At 39.7% G+C, this 26,865-nt stretch overlaps 2 protein-coding genes across 3 annotated transcripts; both read right to left on the reverse strand.

Annotated features, from left to right (window-relative positions):
- Positions 1 to 962: 962 nt before the first annotated feature.
- Positions 963 to 3,809, reverse strand: LOC130461503 (uncharacterized). 2 transcript variants are annotated; one of them, XM_056829628.1, is made up of 4 exons: positions 3,048 to 3,809; positions 2,713 to 2,796; positions 1,936 to 2,634; positions 963 to 1,854 (listed from the first exon to the last, which is right to left on the reverse strand). In XM_056829628.1, exons 3-4 carry the CDS (start codon positions 2,614 to 2,616, stop codon positions 1,054 to 1,056), a joined length of 1,482 nt encoding a protein of 493 aa, XP_056685606.1. In that variant the 5' UTR covers positions 2,617 to 2,634; positions 2,713 to 2,796; positions 3,048 to 3,809; the 3' UTR covers positions 963 to 1,053. The 2 variants fall into 2 exon arrangements, with proteins under 2 accessions (XP_056685606.1, XP_056685605.1); XM_056829627.1 differs by having other exon boundaries at positions 2,713 to 3,809.
- Positions 3,810 to 7,510: 3,701 nt separating this feature from the next.
- On the reverse strand, positions 7,511 to 20,276 carry LOC110789882 (uncharacterized). Its single transcript, XM_021994597.2, has 9 exons — positions 19,996 to 20,276; positions 18,044 to 18,321; positions 15,420 to 17,905; positions 15,116 to 15,261; positions 11,071 to 12,915; positions 10,703 to 10,751; positions 10,377 to 10,618; positions 10,163 to 10,270; positions 7,511 to 8,231 (listed from the first exon to the last, which is right to left on the reverse strand). Exons 2-9 carry the CDS (start codon positions 18,264 to 18,266, stop codon positions 7,997 to 7,999), a joined length of 5,334 nt encoding a protein of 1,777 aa, XP_021850289.1. The 5' UTR covers positions 18,267 to 18,321; positions 19,996 to 20,276; the 3' UTR covers positions 7,511 to 7,996.
- Between the last annotated feature and the right edge of the window lie 6,589 nt (positions 20,277 to 26,865).

The raw sequence follows: 26,865 nt of genomic DNA on the forward strand, positions 1-26,865 counted from the left end.
TTTATATATATATGCAGCCTCGGATCTGATCAATCCGAGACTAAAAACAGGTTGACTTTGCCCATTCCTTGATAAAATGCAAGAAATGACCAAATCATACACTTCAGGGAATCGTCCAGAATCCTCGGATTCGCGGTACCCTAATAAAATTTGTTCGCAACAAACAGTCGCTCGAATCAAGTTATAAAACTCCGGCTCAGATCCACGGATCGCCGAAGGCATAACTAAAGAGGCAGACTAGCGATCTCTTGCCCAGGTTTCCGAACCACAAGAGATCGGAAGAACAATCCAAACCTCTGAGCAGATCGACGGATTTGAAGAGTCTGGAAACTAAAGAGTCTCTTAGCAGATCTACGGATTTGAAGAACTCGCAAAACTAAAGAGTCTCTTAGCAGATCTACGGATTTGAAGAACTCGCAAAACTAAAGAGTCTCTTAGCAGATCTACGGATTTGAAGAACTCGCAAAACTAAAGAGTCTCTTAGCAGATCTACGGATTTGAAGAACTCGCAAAACTAAAGAGTCTCTTAGCAGATCTACGGATTTGAAGAACTCGCAAAACTAAAGAGCCTCTTAACAGATCTACGGATTTGAAGAACTCGCAAAGTCAAAGAGTCTCTTAGCAGATCTACGGATTTGAAGAACTCGCAAAAGTTAAAAAGTCTCTTAACAGATCTACGGATGTAAAGAGCTCGCAAGATCAAAAGGTTTTTAGCAAGTCTACAGAAAGAGGAGCTCGAGAAATCTACGGATCTAAAGACCTAAAATTGCGAAAGTACAAATTGAAAAGAAGCAGCCAAGTAACAAACATTCATTTTTTATTCAATATTTGGGGGGAGTACAAATACACTGAAAACCTCAAAAATTGAAAACAAAATGAAACAGTTAAAATCGGCAGCCATCAACAGACAATACCGGCCTACCGAAGTACTAAAAGAAAGCAAAAAGAAATGAGTACAACGCAGCGCCGAGGCAAAAGGGGGAAAAGCAAGCACATATTCGGAAGTCCTCAACTGGAACCGACCGACTCTGAAGAAGACGACTGCCCGAATCCCTAACTCTTGGGAGTCTCAGGAGCGGCCCCTAGGGGAGCATCCTTCGAAGAACCCCCAGCAGTGGTATCACCTTCGGAAGTTGCCTTCTGGGCCCGAGCCTCTGCAAGAGCAGCTTGGCGTTCAGCTTCAGCTTCATCTCGATCAGCTTGGCATTCCACCAAGTGGTCCTCGGCCTGCATCCATAGAGGAACTTTCTCGTTCCAAGGGAAGTGAGGCATGTGCTTCGCAAACATGCGCCGAGCACCCAGGATTCCGTTCCAGTACTGCTCTCTACACTGATCAGCAGTGTAGAGGTTGACTCGCTCCTGCTCCAGCTTCCGAATATAGTCATCCTTTTCCCGAAGCTTCAGTCGAAGGACAGGCACCTTATCAGCTTGCTGCTGGATCAGCTCCCGATGCTGGACAAAATGGTGGAGCCTTAACTCCGCCTCTTTATGCTCCTTGTCGGCCGCTTCAAATTTAGACTTCATCTCCTGGAAGAGTCTATCTTTTTCCTCAAGTTCGCTAGCGAACTTAGCGGCCATATCCTTCTTTTCCTCAGCAAAGGAAGCGATCTTCTCAGCATCCTCTTCAACTCGGAAGATGAGCTGGCCAACCTCGGTCCCGATCTTCTCAGCAGACTCTCTAGCCTCGCGACTATAGTGAAGGTACAGCTGCTTGAGTTCCGTAAGCTCGGAGAGGAGTTGCCCAGCCTTCTGGTCCAAAATGGGAATATCACGAGCATAAGCCTCACGATATTTCCTCAGTTGTTTCTCCTCAACCGAGCTACACTCGGAAGCGAACGAAGACCAGAAAACAGCCTGGGAACGAGAGAAAGATGAGCAAAATAGGAAAAACATAAAACGAAAACACAACTCAAAGAGAAAAATCTAGCAAATTACCTCGTTCAGATAGTACTGGGCCATCATAGCCGGATTCCTCTCTTCGGCACCAGGAACCCTCCACTGCGGGTTAGCACGAAGCAGATTCTCCCGAGCAGCCTCGGGGCCCACCAAGGATCCCACGTGAGCCAAGGGGTCCTCTCCCAAAATCGGAGCCCTGGCATATCGAGCCATCGCCTCCCTTACTTCTTCGGGGATCCGTTTTAGCGGAACATCCGAACAGGGATCAGCATGGATCAGCCTATCCAGGGCCGAGGTAGAAGTAGAACCCAAAGTTGAGTGGCGCCTCTTCCTCGTCAAACCTTGCTCGGGCTGCTCCTCCTCTCCAGCAGAGGGAACCTCCTTCTGAACCTCGGGGACCGCAGCTTCGGGGCCCGAGAGATCTATCATCTCCTTGTCTGGACTCTTCTCCCTCTCGAAGGGAAGATCAGCAGACTCCTTCTTCTCCCCAGCTACCTCAGGGACATCCGAACCAGGAACAAAATCGGCTTCAATCGCCTCCATCACCTCGGTGATATCCTGGATTTCGATCCCCAAAGCAGCAGATGGTTTAAGGGGAGAAGGGATGATATCTTCCTCGATCAGCGGCTGATCCACGGGCGGCGGTTCAGCAACCACCACACTCTTTAACTTCTGCCCTGGCAAGGGCATGAAGTGAAGAAGATTCTTAGGAGGAGGCATGACTTCCGAAACCGCTTCCTACATAGCAAGCGTTCAAAGATTAGTTTCCGAAAAAGGGAGAAACGAACTACAAAAAATCCAAGTCAGAACAAATACCTTCTCCGAGGGCTGAGAAGCCTTCGCTTTCTTCGGATGCGTGGACGGCCTCAAAAGAGTGCTACCCTTCCTTTTGCGTTGATCCTAAAAAGGGGAGACCAAGGGTCAACGAATATAAAAGAAGAAAAAGGAAGAAATAGAGAAAAAAGCGGGAAATACCCGGTTCCTAGATAAAGTGATATCTATCCGAGCCGGAGATGAAACCGAAGGAACGGCACGCGGCACAGCGTCAGTCCCAGGACCCTAAAAAGATGGTCCAGGACCAAGACGTTAGCCGACGGCCAACCGAAAAGAAAAAGATAAACAGAAAATCGAGCTTATAAATGAACACTCACCGGGTCCGAAGTTGTCTTCAACTCAGGAAGCACAACCTTCACAGGAACAGCTTCAACAGAAGAGGCGGAATCCCACGGATCAGCTCGAACTTCGGATATCCGAGCAACCCCCGAAGGAGACAACACGTAATCCTTCAGACGAGGATTACGAGGGTTATCTTTTCCGAACTTGTACTCGGGAGCCGGGTCGTGAATAGTCTTCAAATCCAAAGAAATGCCCAACTTCTTAGGATCAATGCAGCTAAAGCCGTACTCTGCAAAAACAAAGCACAAAACATGTCAGCAAAACGAAACAGGAAAGAGGACAAACTCACTGAAAAAACGGTCTCAGCCGAAAGACACCTACCCCTGTCAAAAATCCTGCTGAGACCGGCAACAGCAAGAATGTCCTCCCTCAAAATGTAATTGAGATTCGGGAGCCAGCTAGACGGCAGTCGATGGTTATCCTCTTGAGCCAAGAACCACTGGAGGAGGTCCACATAGTGGCGATGGTTCCGATCTGGAGCTGCCACACCCCTCATATCAGGATCAGGAGCCACGAACCACTTCGGAGGACGATAAAAGTTGGGATGCTTCGGATCCGTCGGCACACGGACGAGCAACCACTCCGTCTTCCAATTGTGGTCAGAGCTAAGGTAGGGGTACGCCGTGATGTAGTTCGGATCCCCCCTCTTTCGGGACTTCTTGTTGACAATGGTCCACCAACCATACCCATCACCCTTGGAAGCATGGTTGAGAACCAGATCGTGAAGATCCCGAAAAATAGCGACAGAGCAAGGGAAATTGACGAAGTCACACACCCATCTAAATCCGATTATGTGCCTCATAGATTTGGGTGTGAGCTGGGCCAAACTAATGTTGTACGACACCAAAAGCTCGGATACGAACGGATCCAAAGGAAAGCGGAGACCATTCTCCAAATGGTGAGTGTACACGGAAATGAACCCCCTCGGTGGATGAGTCACCCGAGGACGCTCTTGTTCAGGAAGCTCGCACCAGTACCCCAAGGCATGCTGAATTCCGTATAGCTCCTCGGCCTTCCGATGATAATTCCCTAACTTCGCTTCCACCAACCAGTCACCGCTGACCGATTTCTCCAACGGACCGTCGATCTGCGTGGTCTCGTGCAAAATTGAGGCATACTTACCCTTCGGATCAGCTTCCGTCCAATGAACTGGAAACTCGGAGTAACGACGACGAGCACCCGAAAAGCCAGCTCTCTCACCAGAGGTTGCGCGTTCATCTTCGGAAGCATCCCAACCAATCGAACTCTTCACCAACGGCCTCTCCGAAGGTCGACCCCTCGAAGATTTCGGTAACCTCCCCGAAGGCACGTTCTCTCTCTCACTAGAGGAACCAACAACGAACTTGCTTTTGCCCCTATTCTTTGCCATGGTCGCGAAATCTCGATCTAGGGTTTAGAGTGAGGGGTAGAAGGAAGAGCGAAGAAAAAAGGAGAACTCAGAAGCAAATTACCTTTTTCCGAAGCGGAATTCGCCGATAAAGCGAACAACACAAGTTCCCGAAGTCTAAAGTTGGCCGAATTTCGTAGATCTGAAGAAGCAAATTGCACTGCGATCGCCGGAATTTAGAGAGAGAATGGGTTTGAAATAAGGAGTAAAAAGTTCAAAAGGAGCAAAGCACCCAGTATTTATAGAAAAGAGAAAGGGCGCATCAACTTCCTCAAACCCACGATCTCCATGACACATTACAATTCCCAACACTTGTCATCAATGCAAATCATCCCTTTTCAAAAAAGAGAGGGAACTTTCGGACTTCTGACAGCTGGAAACCCACCCATTTAATTCTAAATGGACCGGGTCTGGGGGGCATGTTGTTTGGGCTCCCAATTGATTCTCAATTGGGCCACTAAGTCCAAAGCCCAATGGCTCTAAACAACAACATCAAACCTACCAATGGCTATTCAGCCATCCATTAAGGCCCAAGGCCCAATAACAATAAATGACCTATGGGCATTTATTATGCAAACACGTCCAATTTACCGCCTTAAGACTACTCTTCTAGAGAACTTCTCTCTAGAATCCGAGCATCATTCTTACTTAGGCATCGGAGGGGCTTTCCTCGGAAACACCCCCGAGGCTAGTGACTTTGCTCTTGTGCAGGTGAATTCGGATTCCACTCATTCAAACAAGCAAGATCTTCAACACATACAAAAGGGCCTTCATTCGAAGCCCATTGTTTCCATCTTTACAACACCGGAACACTAAGTAAGTAAGTATCATAGTTTTTGTCAAATTAAATTTTTCTAGCTCTGAGTTCGATTTTTTCTTCCATATTTGGAACACTAAAGTTAAATTCTTGTCCCTGATGTTAAACATGTCAAATAGAACGGTGCCTTAATATCATTTCAATTACAATAATTTGCTTCGAACTACGCAAGACTCCATTAACATTTGAAGAGTTTGTTACTTGGGTTATAAGTAGAGCTGTCAAAAATCGACCCGACCCGAAAACCGACCCGAACCCGACCCGAAAATACTGGGTCCTGAACAAGATTTTGTGACCCGTAACCCGATTTTATCCGAACCCGAACAACCCGAAAAGGAATGGGTCAAAACCCGACCGAATCCGTTTTAGACCCGACCGATTGAAAATCATTGTATTTATAGTAATAAATGAGATTATGAGAAAATTTAAGCATAAAAGACACGTTGTTTTTACTATTGTTCTGTGTAATATGATTTTAATTTGAATTATACGCCATTTTATGATTGAATTTGACAAAATATAAACTTTCGTAGGAAAATTTGTTAACTTGTGCCAATATTTTGTATATTTTTCACCTAAATTAATGAAAATATAATGCGCGTTTTAAAATCTCTCAACCCGTTGGGTCGACCCGAACCCGAAAGTTCTGGGTCTTGAACAAGCATTTGTAAACCCGAACCCGAAAGTGACCGACCCGATTCAACCCGAACCCGAAAATAAAATTTTTACAACCCGACCCGACCGACCCGTTTGACAGGTCTAGTTATAAGGTAAGAGTTTTCTACCTTTTGGTATGTTTCAGACTTTGCCTTTCAGTTGGAGTCCACACAGCCGGACAAGATAACCCGACCCATTTGCCATTAGACTAAATATTACTCTGTTAAACTTAAAAGGGTACAAATTAGTAGTCTACGTACAGAGTACTTCCTCTATCCCTTTTTGTTTGCTTCATTGGACTTTTCATGGTCTCTAAGATGCAATTTCATACATAAATATTTACAATTTCATATATGTAAAAAATCTAAAAAAAATGAATCTAACAAAACCCCTTGTAACTATATTTGTCAAGGAATAATACAAAAACAATATCATTTCTTATAGGTTAGTGAGAATTCATGGTGTAAAATGTTTGACCTGAGAAATTGAATGGGACAAACATTTAAGGACGGATGGAGTATATCACAATTTTTTTTTTATGGATTTATATCACAAGTTAGCCTCTCAAAACCCCTATTTTACACCACTTGAGAGGCGCTTTATTTTTTGCTTTTTTTGTTTTGGGTGAAATACCACTCGAGAAAAGTGGTAATAGCTCTAGTTTCAGTTTTTAAACTTGCTAGATCCATATAAAGTAACCCTTAATTTTAATACGAGGTTTTTTTTTTTTGCCATTAATACAAAGTACTTTACTTGCAACACTTCCTTAAAACAGAAACATAACGGTACTTGTAAAACACTATAAATGGAAAATTATTTTGCATGCAATGACATTTATATTCTCGCTTTATTCTCTTTACTAACTCCCAATTTCTCACCCACCAAATAAAATAATGAAAATTTTCATTTACGCCCTCGTAAATTGTAATAAATAGTTTGATTCCCTTTTCTTAAAGTATACGAAAAAGTGTATATTACACCTATATAGAAACAGATGAAGTATTTTTTTTTTAAGGCGAGGAAAACATTCTCCCAACCGGATTCTTAGAAAATGCCCACTTCCAAAGTGTCCTTAGTGAGTTAGTGAGGCACTGGGTTCGATCCCACAAACCTTATACCCTATTTTAGCACGATATACTCCGACTTTTTTGGGTATGATGGTCTCCAATTATTATAAAATGAATCCACTTTTTTTTACTGTTTGAACAAATATCTCAGAACAAAGTCGCCTAAAAGCCAGAAAACTCAGATAAAAAGCAAAACATAAACAATTACTACTACTGATTTTTGCAAGTGTTAAATGAGTAATGAGGACGACATTGAATATTTGAATTGAGAATTTCCATGAAAATAAGCATTGAGCACATTCGTCTTCACTTTCTTTACATACATGTCAGAAATCTTCATCTGCCATTTCTACAGAGACCCAACTTCCATCCAACTTCCATCCCCTCAACTTCCATTCTATTATCTGACTCAACCTTTTCTTTTACAATCAATAAAATCTTAGCATCAACAGATCTAACCCATAATACACAACACAACTGGCAAAAAAATTGATTATAAAAAGGCGACAATGAAGAAGGAATAGAAAACGAATCCTATTCAGGGCTCGAGATTGAAGCCACAATGAACTGACCAAGAAATTTACTTCGAAAGCACCAGAACAAGCATACATATGAATTTGCTAACCTTAAACTATCTACTTTTTTAAACACTTTCTAACAACCAGGGTAGGCTTTGTTTCTCCCTGTATGCCATAAAAACACAGATGGGAGCAATTTAGCTGTTACCACTTCATACGAGATTTACAGTTTACTACTTTTTCCCCCCGAGAATATAACATAATTGCCTTAGATTGATAAGATGAAACAGCCTCGGTTCAGTAAAATAGGCAATCTTACTAAGTTACTATCGATGTTCTTCACCGCCATCCTCATTGGTGTGGTTCAAATTGGGGTGCACAGTGCCATATGTGAGACGAAATAGGACTTTTAAGTGAAATTAGGGATTGTAGAGACAATTGACCCAATTCGGGAGGAAAATCAATAAATTAATGATGATCAAAGTGAAAGACATTGTACCCTATCAGGAACATTCCTAGGCATGGGATGAGCAGACACATATCTCTGGGGACACGGTTTCTGAACCATTGCAATTGCATCAGAGGACGATGAGGTCTCGACCCCATCAACTTGACCTCGGCCATGGAACCTAGCAAAACGATTAATGACAGAAAATCTCTCCAGATCCTGACAATCCAGTCTGAAGTCCAGAATTGATGCACGCTTGTCCAATCTGTGAACAATAACAAATCAAGAAGAGTCATGAGCAGTTCAAAGCACGACAACATGACATGACACAACACAACAAATGTACCCTACCCTAATTAGGCTGTGAGGATGTCCAGACTCATGCAGCACTTAACCGAAATATGCACACCCCTAGCTTGACCCCTTACCCCTCTTATCATCATTAAAAACAATGAACAGTGAAAGCCAAGACAGCCAAAGCCAACAAAGAACCCAAGAACCAACTTGAAAAACAAACCTAAAAGCAGCCCGATACAATTGGTTCATGAATACAGCTTTAAGACCCATAATTGAACATTTATATGGCAAGCCCAACCTGATTTCTGTTGACCAATCAGGTCAAAGACATACACATTTTTTGGTCAATAAAGTATTGTTAAAAGAAGGCAAATTTGTCAAAAACTACCTTAAAAATTCGTGCTTTTGCAAAAACTACCTTATTAAAAAAAAATGTTGTAATTAACTACCTTATAAAAAATTTATGCCGGAAGATATTACCTTTTCCCGAGTTATGAACGTTGACTCAAAATTCCGGGATTGACTTTACCATATGCATCTTACGTGTCATTTAATTGCCCCTTTTCCCGTGAGATACACCTAGTTAAGTTAACCCCGGAATCTTGAATCAATGTTAATAAATCTAAAAAATTTATAAGGTACTCCGTAGTTAATTACATCATTTTTCTATAAGGTAATTTTCACAAAAAGCTCGATTTTATAAGGTAGTATTTGGCAAATTTTCCTTAAAAGAAAATGACTTGATTCATACTGAATCGATAATTTTAAGGTAAATCTCATTTTAAGGCTTTATTTTGTTGGACTTATGTTGTTACAACTTGTATTGTCTGACATTAATTTCCCTGTAGCAGAACTTATTTTGTGTGAAAACTTATTTTGTCATAACTTATCTAAAATTATTTTGTCTGAAGTACCGTGAACTTATTTTGTTATTTGAACTTATTTTATTTTGTCTGAACTTATTTTGTTTAAATAACTAAATTAAGTTGAAATAGGGTAGAGAACATTTCAAATTATAGCCATTAATATTTTTTTTAAAAGGGACTTATTAGTTACCCATTGGGTCAACCGAAATCCGAATTCTGTTGCCACTATGATTGACCTTCTAGCCCGGATTGAAATAGCTCAACCTACACTTGGCTTTTAACCTAAAGTACCTAAACTAAACCCGGCAAAGTAATTATCAATGAATTCCCAAACAATTCTCAACGAACATCTGCGATTCATTCCTGTAGGACAATTCACTTAGGACCCAATGGCCACTAGAAAATGTCAATAAGCATTTACAACAATGAAAAGGTACAGCTCTCCAACTAAAACAACCCAGAACTCGCTTTTGAGAAAAACAATGTTCTCCCCAAATAGTAAGCAACCCTAATATGCAGATGAAAAGATCTTTTATCTTCCATTTCAGTTAATTCCATCCAGAGTCATTTCAGAAGAAGAAGAAGATACCATGGAATTGTGGACACAAACAAGCTGAATAGCATCACAAGCCAAGAAAACTGATGGAAGACCAAACATGTTTCACAATTACCAACAGATAACTAAGGCCACAGCAGACAGGTTACACCCCAATATTTAGGTACAACCCCCACAAAATTCATCAACATTGCTAATTGCCACAGAAAACAAGACACCGGTTTTGTTGTGTAAAAAGGAATTAATGAATCAAATAGCCATTCTAAAGAAAAGTTCTCTAGTTCCAAGTCACATAAAGCAGCATAAGTCATCCTTCTTGCCTAATACCTTTAATTACCTTATCAAACATTAATCAATTTCTTTGACCGGGCAAAAAATATAGTCAGCTATCCCAAAAATCCGTAATATGTGCACCCTAATCTGAAAAGTAAAAAGGACCAGGATACAATCCGAAGCACAGAGAAGCAAAAAAATTACCTTAATAAATCACTTTCCAGCTCCTTCGCCCTAGTAACAAAATCTTCCACAACTTTTGTGAAGTATTGATCTTGAATTCTCTCTGAGGTTTTGACCTTCCCAGACAGTCTACATCCATGGTAACAAAAATCAAAATTAGTAGAATAACATATTTCTTATAACCCAGTAAAAGTGTATTCAAACAAGAAGAGAGGACAAAAAAAACAGCGCTTACTGATTTTGACCATCAGCTGGTGAATTACTTTCCACGCCACAAGTTAAACTGCATGCATCACCTAATATGGATCTCGCAAGAGAATACACAATAACTTCATAGTTGGAACTTGCATCAAGTGAGAGAACTGCGGCTGAAGGGGGTCGAAACACTTGCTGCATAAGCTGTGTCGTTAACATGAGCCTTCTTTTTGGTCTAATCGTCGGCATCAGTTCAAAGAAGTTATCAGTTTCATCTTCAATCTGCACAAGAGTAAAGGCGTCACTTTCAGTAGGAAGATGAGGAACGCTCGAGTACTATGGCTTACAATACAATAATATGCACACCTTTTCGATTAATCGGTTTGATGATTGTGCCCAGTCTACTTCCGCAGCACTGCATATAAGAAGATTCAGCAAATGTAAATGAAGAGTGCATCACAGCAACAACAAAAGACAGTAAATGTTTAAGGTCTCCATATTTTTTGTTAGCCAAAGGTCTTCCTAAATCAACTTACTATCACAAACGCATTACATGATAAGAAAATAATTGCCAAATATAAGTATGTCATTGTGAAACTCTCACTTCATCCAAAGTTAAACAAAAATTGTTATTATCTTAGGCGAAATGAAATTTTCTTGTACGGCAGTCTACACTAGAAAGAGTAATATCTTTCTTTACTGATCTGTAGAGCTGAGAAAGCAACAGCACCCACCTGATATTCTGAAGCCTCTTGAGATTCTGTCCTATTTCTTTATTCCATGGGAGAAGATCAGATGTGGCAGTCTTCCGCTTCTTGGGCCTCATTGATGCCAAACTTGGAGCAGAGACATGGGGGACCAATGCATTTAGAGAAGAAATATGCTCACTCGGAGTATAAGCATCCGCAGTTTGGAAAGTTTTAGTAATCTGATCAGTTTCAGTGACAGCAGCAGCCAACTGCACCGAATTATGTACAACCAAATTGCTGGGAGACTTCCCACTGATAAACGGATGTTCTGCATTGGACATCATTGGACCTCTAGGAAAATTATGCGCTGGTAACAACTGTCCATTTTTGAAGGTTCCATACTGCTCAAACCAGGATGGGGCCATCTGTGGACTAATTCCAGTATGCTCGCTTCTACAAGTAACGTTGCCAGTTGCAAATTTTTGAGGATCACTACGACCAAACGAGAGCATATCCTGCGAAGCAGCAGTTCCATGTGGCAACTGAAAAGAAGTATTTCGATTTCCTAGCTGAGGCGAATAGTTAAACGTCTTGGCATCTACAGCAGAATCTGAGGTCTGGCTCATTGACGGATCTCTAACCATAATATTCATACTACCTGAGGCAGGCTCTGCTTCCTGTCCAACTATCTGTTGAGGATCAAGAATACTATCCTGTCCCTTCAATCTCTTTGATTCACGGTGGCTAGGGTCTGTACCCATGCTCTTCATAGCTTGCATTTGATGCAGCAAAGAGTAGCTGTTCTGTGCAATATTATTTGGTTTAACTGAATGATGAAATGCTTCAATATCTTTTTGGCTGACGGCAGAAGTTGATGGAGAAGCATCCGACTGATGCCTTGCAGAAGGTTCCTCTTCCTGAGATGCGCCAGCTGCATTCATAGTAGATCGGCCTTCTCCTGCTTGGGTCTCCTCCCCACCTATGATACCTTGAGAACTTAAAACATCAACTCTTTTCGGACCATCATTTTCATCCTTCTTCTGTTGGGTGAAAGACGTTTCTGAAAGTCCAGATGATTGAAATTGAGACTTGATCAACTCAGGAGAATTACAAGCTTGGCCCCCCAACAACTGTTGTTGAGAAGTCCATTGACTAGATCCTAGCGGTAATATGTTGTTATCCTTCCTAGACACCCCGGCCATAGCAGCGCGAAATGCTGCTGGCATTTGATGCACCAACGATCTCATACCGGACTGATTCATATCTCTCCCAGACACTAAACTGTCGAGTGAATTACTAACAGGATGACTGGTCATAGCCTGAAGTTGAGAATCACTTAACTGTTGATCAGGGTAAGCATGCCTATTAAGAGACATGGCAGAAGATTGATCGCTAATAAATTGTCCACCTGGAGCAGTCATGTGCTGACTCTGAACTGGATTTCTTGAATAAGGACCAGATGATAAGGGTGCAGAATGATTCCCTTTCAAGTTAGACACCGAAATATGAGCATCGGAATTTCCAAACCTACCCGATTTCATTTGAGTTGGTTGATGTGAAGGTGGTAGACATTGAGCAGAAGAAACCGAAGCCAACCATCCATGTGTTTTATCTCCTTTTTCAGAAGCTACCTGACTGGACCCGGGAGAATCGACAGTTCTTGAAGAGCTTTGAGCAGCATCATTAAAATTTGAAGGTGTGATTCCTTGAGATGGAGGAGCTAGTTGCAAATTAAAACCATGAGAGGAGGAAAACTGACTCTGACTAGGTCCAGCAGGTCCACCAGCAGGTATTTCAGAAAGCCTATTATGATCAGTAGAACTGAGGTGAGAGGTAACATTTTGCTCCTTCGATTGATCAACCTTGTGAAGAAGCTCAAGCATGTTCTGACTGCAACAAGCATCAAGATTATAAAAATTAAATACTCCTACGAAAGAGTAGCACAAATCAGTGTGCAAACGACTTCAAAAGAAACTGCAGCATACTCATTAACCAAGATTCACCAGAAAAACAATAAGCTATAAGCAGTTGCCTTCTGCAGGTTATGATACAGAAGAAAGAACACCATCAACGAATACCATGACTACAAAATGTTCTTCATAGCTAGTGCCGCTATGGAGAACATTGCAATATACTTCATCCATTCCAAATTAATAAACACGTATTCCTTTTTGGGAAGTTTCTTTTTTAGTTGACATGTTTCTATTTTGGGTAAGTTTACCCTTCGTAACTTCTCAAACTCCTCTCCTTTTTCTCTCCTCCCTTCACCGTGACAGATCCTCTCTCTCTCTCTCCTCTCTTCCTTTCTTTTTCCTCCATTGTCATCTTCGACAACACACCGCCACCACCACCAAATATTTGACAAAGACCACCACTCCACCTCACCCCAGCACTTCCCCACTTTACCCTCGCTTTCTCTCTCCTCCCCGCCTTTTTCTATTTTTGTTGCCCACCACCACAATTCCACCACCGTATGAAGTGACCTAAGAACTTCCATCCTCATTTTATCCCATTTCCGCAACCCCATTTACATGATTCTTCCTATTCTCGATTTTCTCAACATTAAATTTTCTCTCTCCTCCTTTCCCTTTTCTCTGGTGGTGGAAATTCGACCCTGTTGTGGTCGAATTTGGCCGGAATTTCCAGCTTTGGAACTATTCCCCAAATTCGACTACTGTAAGGTTTAAGTGTGGCCAAGGCTTGAGGAAATTGCAGGAGGTGAGTTTTGAGGTGGAAGAAGGTGGTGATGAGTCATATGACGGTACCAAAGAGGCTATGGTGAAAAGGGGGGTTGAGGAGGTTGGGTTATGGTGGTCACGAAGGTGGTAATAGGACTGAGAAATAGGTGAAGGTGGGTTTGTATTGGTGATTTTTTACAGAAGGTGGATGTGTGGTAGCTGATTTTTGACAGGTGGGGTGGTGGTGGCTGATTTTGGACAGGAGGTGGGTTTGTGGTGGCTGGCTTTTGACAAGAGGTAGGGTTGTACCGTTGTAGTGGTTGATTCTCGGCAGAAGGAGAAGGTTGCATGGGTAAAGGTGAATAAGGGTCCTTTTGTCTTTTGCCTTTCTCTCTCACTTCTCCTTAATGTGTGTGCCAAAATGAAACATGATACCTAATTGAAACAAAGGAAGTACACCAGGTCTAACCCTTCGCAGTCCGACATGAGTCACATGATCCAAGGCGGCTATATCATGGCTTCCTCCCAACACAACACACATCGACGGTAGATGGATTACCATCACCACTGACGAGCCTCCGTGCTTCCCATTCTCTTATCAGCACTAGTTTTCTCTCACCTCTAAAAAGGAGAAACGTCGGCTTTTCTCCATCTCTTACATCTCCCTTCTCCAGTGATTGATTTTCGACCCTATGGTGGTCGGGTTTGGCTACAATGGGGTGGAATTGTGGCTCAAAGTATACGGTGGTATGGGTTTCTTTGGGGTGGTTAGGGTTTTCGATTGTGACAAGCATTTAGGGTGGGTTGGTGAGCATTGTTAATGGTGGTTGGCGACTTGGTGTTACTAATGGCTTTGAATTTAGGTAGATGGGTGACTAGCTAGGGTTGACGAAACGGAGGTGAAGGTTGATGTGGGTGGCGGTTATGGTGCATTTAAGGTGGTGGAAGCTAGTTTCTCTTGAAGATGGTGGTGGTGGGGCTGGACGTGAGAGGGAAAAGTGGGACGGTGTAGGAGAGGCAGTAAAGCAGAAGGGGTTGTGGCCTTGTGGGGTTGTGCTAATTACTTAATTTGGTTGTTTAATGTTGGTAGTTATTGTGTAAGTAAGGGCATAATTAGCAGTTCCATGTTTAAAACTTGCCAAAGATGGAAGTGTTGCAATCATATTGAAACATCCCAAATAGGCAAGTTCAATTTTAGTGAAACGGCGGAAATATACGAAAGTCAAAACATCTTAAACTTCAAAAAAACTTATAGATCCACAGATGCTTAACTACCCTAGTATTCTCCAGTCTCCATCTATGTCAATGAAGGAAAAAATTAGGAAGTGACAGGAAATCAAAGACCCTGAAAATGTCCTCTTCTGGAATACAGTGGGTAAAATGAGAGGGGGGAAATCGAAACAAAACATTACCTGGGCGACATTTGTTGGTTTGGCGAAGAAAGTTCACCAGATCTAACAGAGGATGCAGACATATTAGGTAAGTAGCCAGGATGAACAGCACTGGACGATACTCCACGTGATGCATTAGCAGCTCCACGAAAATTAGATACCCTACCCTGCAGTGAAAGAAAATTAACCATCCATGCTGACTCATTTTTATAACGAACACATGTTTATTGGATAGAAGTATTCACGTGTAAAAACAAATAGGGAAAGGAAGGAAGGAAAGGAAGAAAGAAAGAAAAATCTGCTAGAACAAGGAAGCATAACTGACCTCCATATCTGTGATGTTAGTGCTCAATGGACCAAGAAACCTTGGGTTTGTTTCTTGGCCTTTCATTCCTGAGGAAAATTGCTGAGACATGGGCTGTGAATGCTGCATAACTTGTTTTGCTGCAAAAGAAGTATTTGAATCCATATCCACATCCCCCATGGGATGATACTGGAATTTCCTGGGCATGGGTACTCTTTTGCCAGCTTGACCAGATGGCTTCTCTTTGCCTCCAGGCAAACTACGTCGATCAGAAGCATCTGACCACAAATTCTCTCTTAAACTGCCGACTGGAGCATTATGGAGAAAATTGCTGTGGTGGCTGTCATTGGAACTCTCTCTTCTGTCACCATTTTCTGTCTCGTGCACCTCAGCAGCTCCACCATCAAGACTATTGTCCGAAGTCTCCAATACAGGGGGTCCCTTATTCAAATTATGCTGATCCTTACCTGAACCCTCCAATCCAGATTTTCCAGAGGAATTGACTGATTTCCACAAATCAAGATGATGGTTATTAGGAAGCCTTTGGCTGGATTCAAGGTTAACCTTCATATTGCTCAAACCAGGAGCAACATTGTCATCTTTTGAACTCACAAATGAACTCCCCGTTGTAACATTAGAATTTGGGACAGGCTCAAGCCTAATAGCAGCACCACGACCTGTATCCATGAACATCTGTGTGTTACAATCTTTATCAAGCAAGTTATCTTGGTTAGTAGAGGCTATAACACCAATTCCTGGTGCAGATCCAGTAAAATTCGAGTGACTTGGTCGACTGGATTGCTGGGCATTGTTGTCATGCAAAAGTGTATTCTGCTGATGGCTCCAGAAGGCATTATCTGTCCTGGAGCGGTCTCTGGAAGAATTAGAATTTTCAACCACTTGTTTCTCTTCAACATGTGGAGCCTGCTGGTTGCTCAGCCACCTCCTTCCTTCCTGTGCAATCTGACTTTCTGTCTGTAAATATTCTCTTTTCTGATTTGAAAATGGCTGCTGCTGCTCAGAACTGTTAACATAATTACTATTTGTGATTGAATTATGGGCCATATCATTGCTGCTAAATCGAGAACCCGGTTGTGATTTCTCATTACCGTGAAAAACTGTAGGATGCTGGTTGCTAGACTGTGATTTGGAATTTTGAGAACCTAGGCCACTCCACTCTTCCTGCATCCCAGCATCAGTACTGGAGGTTTCTGCCACTGCAGACTGCATAAGAGCACTCCAGGTCCCACTTTGCAGTGAGGGAAAGCCATTAAGGAGATCTGTGGCAGTCTCCCCATCTCCTGTGATTGATGGCTCACCAAATGCTTCCCAAATATTAACATCATTTCCGAACAAAATCTTTTCTTCAGTCGGATCTAAAGCAGCAGCCGATTGTGTAGAAGCACCCTGTGAAGAAGAAGCCTGAGTTCCAGATTTTTCAGTTACCAATTCTGAACCACCAGCAAAACCTTGTCCACCACCTTCTGACATGGGCACATTCCTCTGCTGCACCTGGGTAAAGCCTCCCAAATTAACCACATCCCCCAAACGTTGACTAGAGGCCTGCTCAAAAGAACGTTTTCCTTCATTTCCGTACCTAGATATCATAGTTCCATCCTTCATACCCACCTGCTCTGCAAGTGAACCATATTGATTGCCAGAAAAGGAATTATTTGAAGCTGGAACCTGATGCATTCCAGGTTTATCAATGTTGCTGTGAGAGAATGCATTAGCACTTCGTGAACTAGAAACAGGAACCCCATATAAAGACTGCGAATTTTGCTGAGGAATCAAACCCATAAATTGCATTGCTTGGCCTTGCTCTGGGGTGATCATAAATCCATTAGAATATCCTTGCACAGACGAGTTCAGTCCACGCTGCTGCCAGTTTGTGTTGCCAGCCATGACTTGAGATGGCCATGGATAATTAGATGTATCACGCATGGCATTGCCATTAATACCTGATTGATGCTGCCCTGCCACCTGATTTGGGAAGGAAGAAATGTGGCCCATCCCACTTCTTTGAATTGCTTCAAACTGTTGAAGCTGTTGATGCCTCTGTAGTTCTTGCATTTGTTTCAGCATAATTTGCTGCTGTAACTGAGTATCATTATTTCCAGGCTGTTGCCGAGGCAAGGACTGCATCATTCCTGGTTGCTGACTGCTCATCTGCTGTTGACCGCCTAGAAAATTGAAATTCATTGGTGATTCCGAGCCTCCAAAATTAGCTGAACCTGAGTTTTGTGAACTACTCCTCTGCTGTGAATCGTTAATGGACGGACCCCTTGACGTCATATTGTGCCGATCAGGTTCTGAATCCACTCCCAGAAAGTTTGCCTCATTCTGCCTTGTATTATGGCCACCTTGAGATGCATGCATAAATCCATTCAAATTCAGCTGCTGAAGCTGTGATGGACTTTTGACAAATTCAGGTCTCAAACTTGACCGTGTAAAGTTTAAACCATGTGAACTTAGTGAGAATTGATTCCCTTGCCTCCTCTCAATGTCTACACAATACAAAAATGTAAAATTTAGGCAACACCTCAGGAGAATGATGGCCAAAAATAGAAACAAGAAAACCGTAAGAGCAAACAAAATCAAACCACAAAGAAAGGGAGGAAAAAAGAAACCAAAATCTTTGTTACCTGATTGTTGTGCACTGTAATTCTCAGAACCAGAATTCACGGGCCCGTCAGTTTGTCTCTCGTTTGCATTCCATATATTATTATTATTATTATTGTTACTATTAATATTATTATTATACCCTGGCCAATTCCCCGCAACAAGTTGTGTATGACGTTGGTCCTGTGATAAGTTACCTTGGTCAAAGAAATTGTGGACCCTATCACCAACTTCGTTTCCAGGCATAGATTATTCTAACTGCAGTTCTTCAAAAGCTACATGCATATCAAAACACGGTTCCCTGGTACAGAAACAAAAAAGCTCAATTGTTGAAGTACAATAATTTTGAAAATTGATTAAAATCACATGCCAATGATAGGAAAAATCACATGTACACTACAAAAATATTTTCTGGTTCATTCACATTTGGATCCAAAAATTGAATATACTATTTTTATCAAAACTCTTCAAATCTCATATCGCGTCCATCACTTGAGTACATCAACAAAACCAAAATCCACTAACTTCATTTACTGATGTATGGCTAAGTAGTGGTGAGTTAAGAATAGTTTAATGACATCCGAAATTACCTTTTAGGAGGTATTCTGCTAAATTTACCAAATCAGATTCCATAAACCTAAAACTCTAAAAGTATATATATTTTATAGTTATTTCACTTTCAACGAGTTAGCACTTAAGCATCAAACTTACCTTCCGAAACTAACTAATTATTATACCTAAGTTTCTAAATAAATAATACTATATCAGTTTTGTTCATTATCCTGCACCAGCAGGAACCTATGAGAAACATTTACAATAAACAACTGTTTTGAAGGTTAGCTCTAACCAAGAATATATAACCACTAACAGCCAGTTAAATAGCTAACTAGTAGTAATAGCTTCTACAACGACTATTTTTACCAAACAATCCCTATTTTGAACACCAAAACTTCACTTCAGAGAACCTTCTTCAAATAAATGCATATTCTGTAACAAACTTTCAATGTTTCAATAAAATTCTTGAGCAAAGAGACCAGGGAACTCCCACCAAAAAATCTTTTTAAAATAATATCTTGACGCCAGCAATAGGGCCCAGTAGCTCACCATAGACGACTAGATCCCTTATTCAACATGAAAGTTGATCATTTTTCCTAAACTAGCCCTTCTTATTATGTCAATTAATTAGCTTTAGGTTCAAAGACTCTAGTCCAAATCCACTAGCTAGCATAATCACTCGGCTAAAAGCTCCTAAGTGCACCGATAAATATCGATTAGTTAGCTTCAGGTTTAAAGACTCTAGTTCAAATCCACCAGCTAGGATAATCACTCAGCCCAAAGCTCTTAAGTAGACCGATAATCAACCGCCCGTAACACTCCTCAACCAAAAATCCGTAGTAAAGAAACACATAAGTTACCATAAAGAAAGACATGTCTATCAGCTATCATGTATGCGAAACGAGATATTCTAGTCTTCCACCAGCTGACACAAGTTACTTACACCCAACTCAATGAGAAGTGTCACAGAGATAGTACGAAACGGCAGTAGAAAACTACTAAGCTCAACTCTTCCAATACCTAAAATTCAGTTTTTCCATTCAAAAAAAAGTATCACTTTTCTTATCCAGTGATCACGTACAACAAACCGCATACTGAGCCATAATTTGCTTTTAAAAGTAATGTGGGAACACTACAAATCAACATCATAATTGAAAACAATAGGGTGCATCATATTCATAATCAATTAATCATGATAATTGAAAACAATAGGGTGCATCATAATCATACTAACTGGAAACTAGTGAATCCAAAAAACACATAAATTTTGGACTAAGAGAACTGATTTTTAATATAAACCCTAATTAACGGAAATTGGATACCCGAAAACCCCCAAATTATTGATTGAAATAACTGGAATTCAAACACGAAATCAAATGAACTTGAAAAAAAAATAACGAAATTCAAGAAACAAAATTACCAGACTCGATCTTCAAGCTGAGCGAAAATGTTGTGATTTATGGAGCTGCAAATGTAAAATGGAAGGGAGGAGAGAGAAAGGGAAGGGATAGGAGGAGAGAGAAAGAAGGGGAAGCGATACGCTGGAAGGAGCAAGTCAGTAGAAAAGAGAAAGGGGGAGGAGAGAGAAAGTGTGGGTTTTAATATTTTAAATCTTGGCCGTTGGAGGGTATTAAAATCTGAGATCTAAGGGCCGAGATATTTTCATTCTAATATTTTTCTCATTTTCAATTTTTCATTCTGGCCAATATCTGTTTATATATTAATCAAGTTTTTTCATGAAAACCTTCATATAGAACTGATTCAATGTCAATAAAAAAAAAGTTAATCAATAAACTTATCTTAACTTATTTTATCTTACTTTTTCTAAAATAAACTTATTTATGAAATTATGTGTAGAAATATTTGGAAAAAAAACTTATTGTTTCTAAACTTATTATTAAATTTGTGAAAACTCCGTGAATCTGAGTGTATTCCATTGATCATATTTCTCGTGTTACGATAGTCCTTATTATATTAGGAATCTAAATGTGATTATAATTGTACAATTTATATCATAAGAGAATTTTATTCTTTATCACACCCCGCAGTCATAGCGGGAGGAGGTCGTACGCTAAGATTGTTTCTAAAATCTAAAAATAATTATCGTGGGAGGTCTTTTGTGAATACGTCTGCAAACTAATATCTGGAACATGAACCACTCGGACTTGACCTAACGCAACCTTCTCACGAACAAAACGGATATCCATCTTACCGTGTTTAGGCACTGGTGGTGTTGTGATTGGTTGCAAGTGAGGTAGATTGCACTGATATTATCACAATAAACAATAGTAACCTTTCGGAAAGGACAACCGACAACGTAGCTCGAGTAAAAGATTACGAAGCCAACATGCCTCAGCAAAAACATTTGCGACGCATCTATATTGTGCTTCTTCACTTGATCTTGACAATGTATATTGACTTTATAGCCTAGAAAACAATAATAACCCGGAGTCATCACTTATATTATCTTATATGAAATTATCATAATTTATCTGAACTTATCTATCTATCTATATATTATACTAAAAGAGAGGAAATTAATGTGGTGATGACAAATGTCACTCATTGATTGACTTCTCTTTTAATTTGAAAAATAATGAAATAAATGATTCTATGGGATTATTTCTATAAAAATAGTAAAATATTTTAGTGTATGATTATTATTTTTTTGACTTTCGCTATATAAAAGTGAGATTTTTCTAATACTTCATATATACTAGTTGTTGGCCGACGCGCTATCGCGCGCCGTCCCCCAAGGTAGGGAAAAACGTATGGCGTAGTTATTTTTATTAAAATATATTAAGAATGTTTAATTAGTATTATAACCATGTATTTCTAGGAAGAAACCTATTGTTTAAGGATTACTAATAACATTTATTTTGTAAGGGAGCTGATATATCACGTTGCAACACCTCCATTTCCGACAACTGAGGATCTGAAATGATAAAAAAAATTACAAATATGCAAACACATGAGGTATATAAATAAGAAATCAGTTACAACAATTCTTGGGCTATTATGCAAACTCGTTGGGACTATGTTTTTATAGCAACCAACACCACACCAAGTCAATCTGACCACTTTGGTTAAAACTTCACGGAGCAACAAACACAACCAGCAACAGACAACCAGACTACCCAGCAACCCTGAGCTAACTTGTTGCACTGCCACGGACCAGCAAACTTCATGCAAGCCAGAACACAAAAACATCAGCACACTTCGGAGAATAGAACTGTGGCACCAGTATTGCTAGTACTTTGAAATAACAACTAAGAACAGCTGACACAACAAAAAACTAAGTGATATGAGCAGGACAGAATGCGCTGAGTAGATTAGACCCAACTCTGAATAAGAGTATATATAAAAGTCACCCCTAAACCCCCCCATCTCCACAAAAATAATTACAAAGAACGTATTAACCCAACTTGTTCTGTCTTCCTATCATCCATAGCTTTATCGTGTACCTATTTCCCGTTGTATGTCGTCTATCAACTATCAATCACATAAACGAGCGAAAAAGTTAGGTTAAGCCAAAAGTTAACAATTTAAATACTCACCATCACCACACATCTGTGTAAATATCAATCTTTTCTCCTTTCCTCACCTTCTGAACACTGCCCTGCCTTAAAATTTCGCATAGCATAGACTTGATCATGCACAATGTACACCAGCCTTGTCCGAAAGAAATTTCATTTATGAACAAAAGTTTATTTATACAAGTTAAAAAATCAACCAGCTGCTTGAAAATCCCTAAAGTCCTCATCTGTTGTATCTTCTGAACTTTGATTTTCCTTAAAATTAAAATCAGGTTGAACCTGCTCTTTACTGGGATCTTCTTTCTCCTCTTCTAATATTTTATTAGGATTAGAACTTGGGGATCTAGGAGTTTTAGGAGAAGAAGTTGGTGAGAGGGTTGGCGGTGGAGGACTGTGGTGGACTCAGTAATATAGAAATGGGGGTCCAACTTTTTACTTGTTTAAAATACAAAATTGCTTATCCTTCTATTTTGCCCCTTTTGGTAAGGGGAATTAGGGAACGTTAGGTAATAAATTTTCTTAATATTCATAACAAAATTATGCAGTGAAGATTTAGGAATTTGTGTGTAGGCTTAAGAGCAATAGAAATCAATATATCAGTACAAACAATAATTTACAGCGATTCATCTCAAGAAAAAATTATTACGAGTGTATACGATGAGTTTTTACATGTTATAAGAAATCTGATTCATTACAAATTACTAACAAAAAGAATGACAAAACTACACTATTGTATAAAAAAAGTTGCATCTTTTTCAATACTTATGGGGCATATTGTTATTATATAATTAGATCCCTAAAAAATGCAATGAAATTATGCAATTATAAAATATAAATACAGTACTAAAATCAGAAGAAAAAAACAAAAGAAGAGCAAGAAATAAAACATGAAAACATCAGAAAATGGTAAAAGTAAAAAAATAAAGCCAAAAACATTTTAGAAATTAAGAAACCATGAAGATGAATGGTCACGGGTAAGGGAAAAAGTGTAATAGCTTTGAAGAATGTAGGGTCGGGACTCGAACACAAGACTTCTGCGTTCAAAGGATAGAGTTACAACAAGTAGATTAACCACTAAGCTACATCAATTTATTATTATTCTGAGCGGACATTAAGCAAGAATATATAGATTCCTGGTTTATTTTTTCAGAAAATGGGGGTCCCTTTGGTCCCCTCAAGGTCCATGTTTGTTGAACAGTTTCATCAGTTTTTCCCCATTCAAGAGATCCATCTCTAGTTGCACGGTGTTCATTCCCATTTTGTGACCCGGGTGCTGCGTGTAGGTCTATTATAACCTGGATACCGTACTTTCTACAGGAAAAAGTTATGCAATTACTCACAATTTAAGTCCATTTATTTACAGATTACCATGTTGTAATCAAACAAAAAAAATGTGTATTAAAAGCAATCTGTTTTAAAAGCATATTATATTTTAAAAACATCTAAATGACCATAAACCACAATTGCAGATGATAAATAAACAGTAAACCACAAGAAAGGGCGGAAGAGAAACACACCAAGGCCCAGATACCGGAATCGTCATTGTAAACCGTCTTATCATTTCTAAATACATTTATTTATTTATTTATTTCTCATCCACATTTACACACCAATAGTCTAGCAACCCTAGTCATAATGAATAAGATGAAAAAAAATAGAATGTCACCTCATCTCGAGTATCCTAGTGCTTTTCAAGCTCTGTTTCGGAGACTAACAAAACCCTCAAACCCTTGATGGAAAATTTTACCAAACCCTTACTAAAACAAATTTAACAAACTCTCAAAACACCAATAAAAACTCTGTGCCTTACATTCTACCAAATTCACATTACGTAAACTTCAATTCATATCAACAAAACTATAATTATACAAGATTTAAAAAGTTCACCAAGCTGGTGTTTTTCTAGAGACATGGGGGTAACTAACAGTTTCGAAAACACTTATGATGTACGATTAACTTAGCCCCATGTATAAATTACATACTTTCTGAACTGGATGCAAGGTTAAACAGATTAATTCATCAGAACTCGAGTCAAAGGAAGAAGGTAATAGGAAGAAGGTAAACTACTACAATTACTACCATGCATGGGAGAATAGAACCTCGCTGTTTAATCATAGACAAATTTCCATGCATCCAATGCTACACTATATAGTGGACAATCAATCAATATGTGCCCATGACCCTGAATGATATTGCAGACAACATAGAAATGTTCTACGAAGTAAGCCAAGGAATGAGGAATGTAAGCTGTTTTAATTATGTAAATAAGCTTTTATAATAAATTCAGCAGCTGACCACCAGATAAAAGAAAGAAAAAGCAGCTAACTTGCAACATACTGATAGTCTGACAGTTGAAAAACATCTTTAACAACATTGACAACTTAACACTAAATCATAACCTTCAGTTGCCAATTAGCATTTATAAACGTACATGGGCTTTTAGCATATTAGCCATGGCTACAGTAGAGTGTAAGATGAACAATATTGTAAGAGAATGTTATGCATCAGCATAGCTACATTAGAATTTATAGAAAGAAAAGAGAGGTAGATTGATAATATGGAATAACAGAACATAGAGGATAGTTGTCAAATAAAACTAAGATAACATTCTGGATACCTTTCTCTTTGCCTACTCTCCCTTATTTATAGTAGTATTTTTTTTCATTTGCCTCTAATAACCGACTAAATTATGCAACTACTAAACTACTCTTTCCTATTAGGACAGTTCACTAAAAAGAAGGTGACGGAAATTGATTACGAGTGAGTATATATGGAGTCTATAGAACGACTTCTAAGTGAGTCCTCCTACCAACCTCAAATACCTTTTGACCATATGCATAATTTAAGGACTTTTAGTAGGTCATGTCACATATTCAGCGCTTATAAGTACACTTATAACATAAAACAGAAGCATGGGAAAAAAAATATTAATTGCCAAAGATGCCAAATTATTGCACTTACGAGAGTTGTTGGCTTCCATCTACTTGTTGATGCAGCAACGTACTGAATTATGTCCAATAATCACTCTACCTCCATGCATTTCTCTCGTCTTTTGTACAGAAAATTTGTTCGATACTGGCGATCTTATAACTTATTGATTCATACATGCTTAGTTTCTTAATACCATCATAGTCTGCTGCGTTATATCGAAAAGCTTGGATCAGTTTCAGCAATAGTTTTTGCAAATGAACATTTCATAACAGACGTAATAATCTTACCCCAATGCTATTTTTACTCCTATTGCCTGATTTCCATGTTTTTCAAAATGGCTTGATCGAAGATGAATGAGCTCTTGCGGATCCTCTCTGCTGCTAAATCCATTTAGAATCAAGGAATTTCTGCTATTCCCATTCACGCTTCCTATACTATAAATCCAAGAAAAGGTAAATTGATATGATGGGATCATCCATCTTAATCTAATCTAATACATGAGCAATTTGAACAAGATTAAAGAAACTGAAAATGTGAAAGCATAAAATATGTGTAGCTGTGTAGGACCTTACTTTAGAGAGCAATAAGGCACTAATTCAAAACAAGGAATTTGTAGAGAACATTATTGAGATCGATGGTGGTATTATGTCGATTTCTACATAGGGTCATGTTTTCTCAACGGCCTTCTCATACCTTCTTATACGAGTCGGTGTCACGGTGCGTTCTTGGCGAATTAGGTTCACTTTCTCGCATAGTTCCATATTTTCCTGCTGAATGATATTCCCCTGTAAAAAGAAATTGGGATTTGAATATGGTAAAATGTGCAATCATACTTGTGACAAAATTAAAAGAAAGGTATTTCCTTTAAAAGACCTTGTGATTAAGCTCTTGAATCTCATTTATAAGGATTTGTTCCTGCATTTGTAGGATGCAGGGTCAGTTAACTAATATTCATAGAGAAATTAAATCAAAAAAGCTAATTTGACTCTGAAGGCAATGAGTTTCTTGCCTTCTTGCGAACTCCTTGCAGGCTCTTTGGGAATTCAGAGTAAAAGAACTCATTTTGGCCAACTATAAAAAAAGCCTCAGCCATTCCAGAAATCCAATGGTGAAACAGCAACCCGTAAGCTGACATGTCAGTCACCCCTTTTGGATCATCTGAGAATCCTTCCTTAATAGCTCTCTCATGTCGAACACCCTCAATTATCGCGCACACAACCATTGACATGAATGAGAGTATGAGACCAACTCCCTTTTGTTTCCTTACACTCAATTGTCCTGGTTTTCCTGTTATTCTCGTGTTTAAAGGAATCACAATGCGATCATAAATGACAATCCATAACATTATAGATGACTGTGAATGTCCCGAAGGAACCAGCAGGAACTTGAAAATTTGAGGTGATATGACGATCCATAGACCCAGCTTGTAGAACAGGGAATGTGAGCTGAGTGGTAGTTACTGACATCATAATCCTTGTTGACCATATTGGGATTACCTTTATCAGGGATTTTAGCTCTTCAACCTGATTTACAGTACAAAGGTTCCATGGATCTAAGGCTACTCCATCAGGTGTGAGTTCTTCCTCAACATTTCCAACAATGCAAGCCTTATTTAAGAACCTAGGCATTGAAACAGCATCAGTGAATTATGTGTCTGAAAATGTACTAACTTTCAAAACTAAGGTTTCTTCCCTCTGGATAATTTTAAGTTTGTTGGGGTCATAATTCATTTCAAAAGGAGTAAAGCATAATAGAAGACTTAAAACTTTGGGACATACAACATTAAACAAACAGGTTCAGCTATTATGCAGTCATACAAGGGT

This window comes from Spinacia oleracea, chromosome 5, assembly GCF_020520425.1.
Source record: "Spinacia oleracea cultivar Varoflay chromosome 5, BTI_SOV_V1, whole genome shotgun sequence".
In the NCBI taxonomy this organism is placed as follows: Eukaryota; Viridiplantae; Streptophyta; class Magnoliopsida; order Caryophyllales; family Amaranthaceae; genus Spinacia; species Spinacia oleracea.